General features: G+C 33.9%; 1 protein-coding gene across 2 annotated transcripts; it reads left to right on the forward strand.

Annotated features, from left to right (window-relative positions):
* The first annotated feature begins 89 nt into the window (after positions 1–89).
* LOC122586847 (long chain acyl-CoA synthetase 9, chloroplastic) lies at positions 90–7,590 on the forward strand. 2 transcript variants are annotated; one of them, XM_043758847.1, is made up of 12 exons: positions 90–285; positions 1,575–2,065; positions 2,426–2,506; positions 3,161–3,418; positions 4,065–4,196; positions 4,301–4,474; positions 4,555–4,784; positions 5,880–5,997; positions 6,199–6,330; positions 6,663–6,797; positions 6,896–7,102; positions 7,198–7,590. In XM_043758847.1, the coding sequence occupies exons 2-12, from the start codon at positions 1,616–1,618 to the stop codon at positions 7,363–7,365; spliced, it is 2,085 nt and encodes a 694-aa protein (XP_043614782.1). In that variant the 5' UTR covers positions 90–285; positions 1,575–1,615; the 3' UTR covers positions 7,366–7,590. The 2 variants fall into 2 exon arrangements, with proteins under 2 accessions (XP_043614782.1, XP_043614781.1); XM_043758846.1 differs by lacking the exon at positions 90–285 and adding an exon at positions 379–424.
* The last annotated feature ends 2,760 nt before the right edge of the window (positions 7,591–10,350 follow it).

Below are 10,350 nucleotides of genomic sequence, written 5' to 3' on the forward strand. Positions count from 1 at the left end.
CAGTTGGACTTTGTATACAACTCTGTTTCGTCTAAATGTTGGTGTATTTTAGTTAAGAATGAAAAAAAGCACAATATTATAAGTCCACTTAATTCTACAACAAACAACCTGAAACTACAATCTTTTTGTTCTTTGGTTTCTCCGCTGGTTTGTCATTATTATTTAATGATTCACCTCTCAAACCTTAATTAGCCAAACACTAACTACCAAAATCCTTCTTCTTGATTCCTTCCTCAATATCTGGTACCTACTTGTATGTGTGAGTTTTCAAACACTATTTTCAAGGTATGTTGTATCTATCTATGATCTATATCTCTCTATATACACACACACACACACACAGACACACCTCTAATTCTATCTAAGCTTTTCTTTAAAATTAATTACTGATCGATGATTGATTGGGGTCACTCCATTGTGTATAGTATGTTGTGTGCCTTTTTGCTTTTTTTATTTAATTACCTGCTTAATGTACATTAATTTGATGGATATTTGTGACACATTCATTCATGATAACTTTGTAGAAATTTCAGCATGTAATATTTTTTATAAAAATAAAATGTATTGTTATTTTTATATATGTCTCTTTTGTTTGGTTTGATAATAATGTGAATTTTGTTGAATTACCTGGATAATTTGTGCTATGGTTAGACTTTGCAAATTTTTACCAATCGTTTTTCTTGTTTGTTTATGTGATGGTTGAAGCTGCATTGTGCAATATACAACCGAGTTTAGAGTATATTGAATGCTATCGCCGATATTCTTCTCGTAACACCTGAAGTCGTGTTGTCTGTATCCGACTTTCAAATACTGCTATGATATGTACTCAGTGGTATTTTTTGATGACGTGGCAACTTATGGATGCCATGTCATAAAAAATTCTCATGATATATATACAATAGCATTATTTGTAATTTATATATAGGCTTAGCTTGGATGCAGTTACTGCATCATCTTTGGATATAGTTACCATGAAAATCAGGGGGGACATTTTTGTAATATATCAATCATCTATGTGATATGTGTGTGTTGCATGACTGCATCTAAGAACTTTGCAGTCAACTGCATATTCACTTTTCCCTTTTTTGTATATATATTTTTTGTGGATTTACCATGGCTTTCTAAGGGAACAGTAGAACTTTAGAAAGATACCTTACGTCACTATAGTCTCTATTCATATGATGTAGTTTGTATAGATTAATAGAGATCAACATATTTTATTGCCAGGCTTTTGCTGTTCTAGTTTCCATGTTTGTTAATCAAATTCAACTAGAACTAAAAACTAAAACTAAGAATTTTCGATCCGCAAAATAATAAAATTAGTACTGTTAGTTTCGCTTCAACAACCAAGCCAAGGGTAAAGAAAAGGAAGTATAAGTCAAACAATGCTTTAAGGAATGCAAAATATTATCAAACCAGCTCATCAGATTATGAGCCAAAATTAGGAAGATGACAGATTATAGGAAATATGTCTTCATTTTTCTTTCTTCTAGAGTTTCATGTCTCGACTGATTTACCCAAATGTAGTCTTAATACACTATTGTTCTTTCGATAATGAAGTATTATATTTTCAGTTACTAAGGTGCTCTTCTGGGATTATAAGAGCAACTTGGACATGAGTGCTTACATTGTTGGGGTCTTGGCTCCACTTTTACTCACTCTTGCCCTTCGAAACTCTAAATCAAACGAAAAGAAGCGAGGTCTACTTGCTGATGTTAGTGGGGAACCGGGGTATGCAATCAGAAACCATCGGTTTACATCTCCAGTTGAAACAGCATGGGTAGGAATCAAAACTCTTGCAGCTCTTTTTGAGAATGCATGCAATCAGCATGGTAACAAAAATCTACTTGGAACGCGGATAGTGATTTCAAGAGAGATGGAAGTAAACCAAGATGGAAGGTCATTTGAAAAGCTTCATTTAGGTGATTATGAGTGGAAAAGCTATGGTCAGGTGTTTCAAGCTGTTTGTAATGTTGCATCAGGCTTGGTCCAAGCTGGGCATAAAACAGGAGAACGTGTTGCAATCTTTGCGGATACACGTGAAGAATGGTTTATTGCGCTGCAGGTATTTTGTTTACTATTTAATGTTGCTTTTAAACATCGTTGGAATTGTGCAGCAAACTTTACTCTCTTGCACATCCCATTTATCGTTTGAACCTGTATATAGGTATTAGTGGTGTACCAAAATGGGCTGGTCAGGCAGGCTGGGTAATGGGTCAATACGGTTAATTTTAATTCTGGTGAAAACTGAACCCATCCAGGCTGGTTGAAGTTGAACCTATTCATGTTTCGTCCATTTTTTTTTTACTATAGAATAACTGTGTAAAATATGATTGCAAAATTTATTGTTTACATATGCTGTTACTTAATAGCAATCTTTCATGGTCCGTGAAGAGTAACCATCGTATCTGATGCTTTCAATCAGGCTTGTTTTAGGCGAAATGTCACTGTTGTGACCATGTATGCGTCGTTGGGAGAAGAAGCCATTTGCCACTCATTAAACGAGGTATTTTTGTTTATCGGGATAAATGCAATAGATTCCATTAAATTTAATGTGTAAATTATAGGAGAGGCACACTTATATGCTATGCCACAACACATAATTTCAAGAAGCAGGACATCTCTATACAAGATGCATTAGTCCGTGACCACTATTTTTGAAATACATTTCTAATATGCCTTGATCAATCTTGAAAATATGCCAATAAATTTTTGGAGAGCTGAAAATATGATAACTAAACTTCTACTTCTCATCACTGGTAAAATTATGCACCATGAAGTTTACTCTTTTGAGATCATCCATATAAGCACCATTAGGCAAGGATTTAATGCCGAATTTGAAATTATAAGAAATTATCTGATGAACTTGCTTTTTTGGCAAAGCCAATATTTTGGTCTTGATGTGATTTTTTCTAGTGATTGAGTCAGCATGGTTAGCTGACCTTACAGTATGGCTATTCCTGCTAATGAGTGTCCAATCAACTAATGGAGATGCTGATGTTATTCTACTTGTTGACATGTTCTAAAAATTGACCAATTTATTAAAGGCTTCGTGCCATCGTCGATTGTTCATAATAGAACAATAACCTTCGAGTTAGTTACAAAAAGCCCCTTGTGATGCTCCAATCGCCATCTAATTATATTGTAAATTGCTTTTCAGACAGAGGTTACTACTGTAATTTGTGGAAACAAAGAGCTGAAGAAGCTTATAGATGTAAGTGGACAAATAGATACAGTTGAACGTGTAATATGCATGGATGACGATTCCTTATTGACCGAGGGAAGCACCAGCTGGAAAATCTTTTCATTTTCTGAAGTAGAACGACTTGGCAGTGAGAACCCTGTTGAGGCAGATCTACCGCTCCCAGCTGATGTGGCAGTGATTATGTATACAAGTGGGAGTACGGGTTTGCCTAAGGTTAGTAGAAAAATTACAATAGCTATTTTTTTTCATTTTAATCAAATTTTGGTGTGTTAGAATAACTTGTTCCTCAAGAGCGGTTATTGGATAAGAAGGTTACGAACCGTTCTCAGATTTTCATCGGGTAAGTCACCTTGTTTTCATCCAATAAAAGGGCTCTAACTTTCAAAAAGGTTTCATTCTGAGGAATCTTGTAAATTAACTATTGAACGGGTTAGATTACCCTGAATGAATATTTTTGAAAGTCTGAGCTATTTTTTTACAACAGTTTTGTACTTTTCTAATGGGGTTGAAACAAACTATGTTACCCCTAATATAAATCAGACAGAAGTTTTTGACCTTTTCTTTTATCCAAGCTTCTTTTTATACTGCACTTGATAATTTCACGCCAAGTTCTGTAATAATTTATAGCTTAAGACTTACATAGTCCTTAATCATCTAAGCGATGATGAGGCAGAGGCATAAGTACTCACTTATGCATATAAAATATTCATCTTATTAAATTATGAATAAGTGTGAAGTTAATGTTACATAGTTTGGGTATAATTACTTTCTAAATGACTACTCTCATTATTTTGGCAATACTCACCCAGTTAAAAAGTCGATCAACCTTCATATTTCCTTTCAAAAACGTGAAATGCAGGGTGTAATGATGACACACAGCAATGTTTTAGCGACAGTTTCTGCTGTCATGACAATTGTGCCTGCCCTTGGAGTCAACGATGTCTATTTAGCATACTTACCACTGGCACATATTCTTGAACTTGCAGGCGAGGTATACCAACCTTTGATATATGTTATTACCATCTTTCTCAAAACATTTTTTAGTTATGTATAAATTGATTCTTTTTGTGTGTACATTTATGTTTCATGTCACAGAATCTGATTGCAGCTGTAGGAAGTTCTATAGGTTATGGATCCCCATTAACTCTTACAGATACATCAAGCAAAATTAAGAGGGGTACAAAGGGGGATGCGTCTATTCTAAGGCCAACTTTAATGCCGTGTGTTCCAGCTATTCTTGATCGTGTCCGAGATGGTGTACGGAAAAAGGTGGGCTTAAATTTTATGTATATTTCGTTTATCTGTATATCAGTGCCCTTTTTTCATTCCTAGTTTGGCTGAACTTTCAGGTGGATGCAGCAGGTGGACTATCAAAGGCTTTATTTAATTTAGCCTATAATCGCAGATTGTCTGCTATAAATGGCAGTTGGTTTGGGGCATGGGGCTTAGAAAAGCTTTTATGGAGCTTTCTAGTATTTAGAAAGATCCGGGCTATTTTAGGGGGTCGTATGCGCTTCATTTTGTCTGGGGGTGCCCCACTGTCTGCAGATACTCAAAGATTCATCAACATTTGTCTGGGGTGAGTACTAGCAAGTCTCAGATACCCGGATTTCTTTCTATATCTATATCTATCTGATAATGCAGATGGGGAAATCCCATTTTTTGGCCCCATTTATTGCTAGTTCATTTAATCTCTGTATCTTAGTTTAAGAGCGTCGAAACTGTTATCATGCCCTCCAAGCACCTAGCCTCTCACACTGGTACCAAAATAAAAAAGAACTAAACTGGATTGACTAAGTCTCACTTGTAGTTGAAAATGTATCTCGAAGGGGCTGATCTGAACAATCATTAGGGAAGACAGGACATACAAAATTCCGATAAGTAATATATGACACCAAAAGAAAAATGTTGTATTGGAATATATGGAACACGTAAAACCCTGATCTGTCGTATAGGTTGTGAGTTTGTGAATATGCCCGTTTATTTCTTTTCTTCCCTTTTAAACATCCTTTTTCTATTTCATACCATCCACTATGTAAATTACTTAAGGTTAATGATGGTGTTATTAGATAACGGATAACTCAAATATATTATGTATAACCCATAAGATTATCCGTGCTAAACACTTGCTGTAAGGAATTGAAAAACATAAAACATGCTCAACTCACCTGCTATAGAGTTATTTTTTCCCTGTAAGGGTTACCCTCGGAGGGCAAGTCTTTTGACTCAAATGTATGCGCCTAACCGGGGTATCCCCATGGCTGTTTCCTAACCTTTACTTGCCCACCCCCAAGATGTTACCTTTGGAGTTCGAACCCAAGTCCTCTAGTGAGAACATCAGGTCGCCCGACCACTAGGCCACCTAGGTGGTCACTATTAACCTTCTAAGAATGACATTTGATATGTTATCATCTGATGCAATGTTCCATCATGAAAAGGTATTAAAATATGGAAGCATACATTTCTTAAGTTTCACTTTGTTACAGATGTATCGAAATTGAATAAATGGTAATGCATCAGCATCCTTTTTTGTTTCACTGGTCACTGTACTTTTACTCTACCTTTACGGCTTTACTGTGCTATAACAATGAATAGATCTGTAAGTTTCAATTGATAAATGTTTTTATTTACTAAATAGTTTTCTTTTCTATGTTTTTGTGGACTACCTCCCCAGTACTCCAATAGGTCAAGGTTATGGTCTTACTGAGACGTGTGCTGGTGGGACATTTTCTGAGTATGATGATACATCTGTTGGTCGTGTTGGTGCACCCGTTCCTTGCTCCTATATCAAGGTAATATTTGATGGATGTTATATTCCTCGGATGTCCATATGAGAACACTTATATGATCATCTTTATATTGAAATTTTCTGGACATGTATATTGATGAAATTTCCTAGGAGGTATAAGACACTGATACAAATAGAATTTCATTATCCCTTTTTTCAGTTTTATTCTAAAAGTTGACAATTATGATTGTGTACTTTTCTTCAGTTAATAGATTGGCCTGAAGGTGGTTACTTAACCACTGATTCACCTATGCCTCGTGGAGAAATAGTGATTGGTGGGCCAAATGTTACTCTAGGATACTTTAAAAATGACGAGAAGACAAAAGAAGTATACAAGGTAATTTACTTTCTTTTGCATGCTTTATTTTTCTTGAGAGGTAAGCAAAATGGGCGGGTTGGGTAACGGTCCAAATAGTTCGGTTGAAACAAGTCCATTTCTAGCTAAAAGAGTTGGATTGACCCTCAAACATTTATTTGTTAAGTTTTTGCTTACATCATTGAAATAACTGATGTGTCAATTATGATTACAAGGACGCTATTATTGCAAAATAACCTGTTGACACATACCCTTTTAGCTAATATCTTGTTTTGACGGGTATTAGATAAAACACATCCCAAATGGAATTTTTGCATGGCATGTGAAACTTAATGATCTTGTGTTGCATAAAGGTTGATGAGAGGGGGTTGAGGTGGTTCTACACGGGTGATGTTGGGCAGTTCCATAAAGATGGCTGTCTTGAGATAGTCGACCGTAAAAAGGACATTGTTAAACTTCAACATGGAGAATATGTTTCTCTAGGAAAGGTACAAATATTTTGTATATTTATTTATTATTTTCCAAATTTGATTAAATGAAAACCAGAATCCGCTCACAGATCAATCCTTCTTTCTACACTTTACAGGTTGAGGCAGCTCTAAGTGTTTGCCCTTATGTTGATAACATCATGGTGTATGCCAATTCATTCCATAGTTATTGCGTCGCCCTTGTGGTCGCTACACAGTCTGCAGTGGAATGTTGGGCTTTGCAGAAAGGTATCGAGTTCAAGGACCTTGCAAGTTTGTGTGAAATGGAAGATACAGTGAAGGAAGTTTATAGTTCCCTGCTAAAGGTAGCAGTACCATGCTAGTATTTTGATATCATTTCCATCATAATTTATTGTTTTTAATAGGTTACGAACTATAACATTATCTGATGATTGTATAGGTTGCAAAAACATCACGATTGCAGAGGTTTGAGATTCCTGCGAAAATCAAGCTGCTTTCGGAACCATGGACCCCTGAATCCGGACTAGTAACTGCAGCACTAAAGCTTAAGAGAGACGTTGTCAGAAAGACATTTTCAGATGATCTTGCTAATTTCTACCTATCTTGACTGATGATTGAACTTAGCGATACACAACTATATCAAATAGCCTGTTAATGTACAAGTTTTGGTCTTTCCCCTATCCTCCTCTTGGTTGTTACTGATTTTGGTTAGTGTTTCTGTTTAGTTATACTAATTATTATCAAGTAAAATGGATAGTTGCAATTGTTAAAATATTTTATTTTGGCTTAATAAGCTACGTTTATTCAGCTTATGCAATTTTTATTCTGATGATAATGTACGTCTTTCCTGGTATGTGTTGTACTTGCCTAGCTTGTGTCACGATCTTATATGACAAGGATAATGATACATACACTAACTTCCCTCTTTTAGTCGTATACAATATATCACTATTCTTTATGGTGTTTTATTCGGTGGTGTAAAACATAAATTGGTGGTGTGTGGCAAAAAAGATGCGATTGACATTGTCATTATATAGAATTTGATGATATATTGTGATTAGTCCTTTATTATACTCGTACTATACTTTTTTTTATTTATATAGCAATAGCAATGAAGGTATATATCACATTAAAGTTAAATTATTCCCTTCGAATCATGACACCTTTAACAAATCAACCTAATTTTTTTCTATTTGACCATGAAAGAGCATATATATAGCTCAACTGGAATCATCACTTGTAGAACAATGTTTTTCATTGTTGCGTGTTGAATATATTCACCCTTGTTATATTCAGTTCCTTGTAAATACTTTTTTGAAGAATCGTACCTTTCCATTATTTTGATATTTTAACACATTTATGACAAACTACTCTGTTTATTAAAGAGTGAAAGTTGGTCTTTCTTACTACTATATACTCATATTATATATGGGAAGAGTGAGTGTGGGGTTGTCACACACTTAAGTTTGGTAAAAAACCTCTCACATATTAATATTTTAATATTAATAAATAAATGATGGACCCCTGATTTGTATGGAATAGAAAAATTAAGATGTGAGGAGTTTTTCACCCAATTTGGGTGATGTTGTCTCACACATTCACTTCATATATATATATATATAATATATATGTATATATATACATGTATATATCAGGATTGAATGTGACATGTACACATCTTATATTCTAAAAAAAAAAATAAAATTAATAAAGTGACAATCAAATGGACAAGAGGGAGTAAAAGAATTGTTGAAATGCAATGTGATACATATTGAAGGGTTTAGAAACAATAGCTTAGTTTTACATATGATAGGAAATTTGAAATCATTGTCCTCCTCCTTTGTATGGTTATGTTGTCATATTTCACCCAGAGGGTAATCATGCCGGTCTAGGGCCTTTTGAATTTCAATGAAATAGACTAGGAATGACGATAAGCTATCCGACTCGATGGATATGTACCTCACCTAATCTACCTTTAGCCAATACGGATGATTTCAAATGTAATATGAACAAGGATATAGATTACGAAGTCTCTCCATCCATGTATAATCTATTTATTACCACCATCTACCCGATATGATTTAAATTTGTGAATGAGAAAAATGATCTTTATTCTTTAATCCTACAACCGTAGCAAACTAAGATGTGATGAGGAGAGAAAAATTGGATATGAACACATGCACTATTTGTATGTTTAAGATGACGGAGTAGGCACAAATTGTAAGATGATGCTAGCCTTTTGCCGTGTTAATCCAACGAGAGTTTTATTACACATTCGTGACATTTTATGATAATCGGCACATGTAATTCAATATTAAAAATTAAAAAATCTTCACTTTCATCCTGTAAAAATTATTTAGTCCTGTCATATTACGCAAACACTCTTTTAATATATAGGTAACAATTCTCTTTGTAAATATCACATGTATGATAATATAAAGTTACATTTTTTACTTTTGATCTATAGAATGACAAGAGTTTTTAGTTAAGTTCTATCAAAATAAAAACATAAGCGGGATGATAAATGATTTTTTTTTGCTACTAAACTTAGTTAATTATAAATGCTATGTTATTTATGCCGTTCAGAAAAAAAACTATCTTATGACTAAGGTTCGTTTGATTTGACGGTTTGGGATTAGATATGATAACTTGGGTTTAGATATGACAAAGTACAAACACCATGACTTTTTACTCTTCGACTCTCCCTAATTTTATTTATTTTTCTTTTTAATAGTTTTTCATATACTCAAATTATATATGGTTGGAATTTTGCTATATTCAAATTGAGTTGATTATAAAAGAAACTTATGTAAGTTTTTCAGTTGTACACTGTGCTATAAGATATATATAATTGTTATAAATAACTAAAAAGTAATATAGATATATCACTCTTCTTTCTATAAAGTTGGCTCTACAAAAGAAACTCAAGCTTTTCTATACCACTAATAAGGATTAATAAAGACAAAACTCGCACTTAACAAGAACTGAAACTTAGTCTATAAATAAAAACCCAGATGACTCACCATTAAATCAATTAATTATTGTCTTTCAATCCTATTTAATTTCAAGTTTCTCAATGTATCGATGATTTGGCTTTGTGTTAGATTTCCTAACTACCACACTCTTTTACTAAGGTTTTGTGAGTGTTTTCTTGCGACATGCTTATCCTTAATTATGTTTATATCATTATCGTACTTTAGTGGTTTTGTGCCGATCATTAATATTGATGTGATTAGTAACAGTATCTATGTGACCGCTAGAATGGACCAGGATTACATTTAACTTCATTTAGGTCTAGGTTAATCAATATGCTTTTCAACTATATAATGATCATCTCATGAAATCCTATTAATAACTTTAGTAGGGGGGGGGGGGGTAAAAATAAAACCAATAAACCGGAGAAAACTCCTTGATCTAAACTTTCAAACATTTTGTTGATGCACGTTGATGTGACAACAGCAACTTAGATTTAATATGTTGTTTAGATTGAGACATTATGTTAATTTATGTCGTATCTATATATGTAATTGATAGATTATGGACTTTATGTTTTGGTAATGATCGATTACATGTTTTGGAGTTGTATATATAT

Source organism: Erigeron canadensis, chromosome 2, assembly GCF_010389155.1.
Source record: "Erigeron canadensis isolate Cc75 chromosome 2, C_canadensis_v1, whole genome shotgun sequence".
In the NCBI taxonomy this organism is placed as follows: Eukaryota; Viridiplantae; Streptophyta; class Magnoliopsida; order Asterales; family Asteraceae; genus Erigeron; species Erigeron canadensis.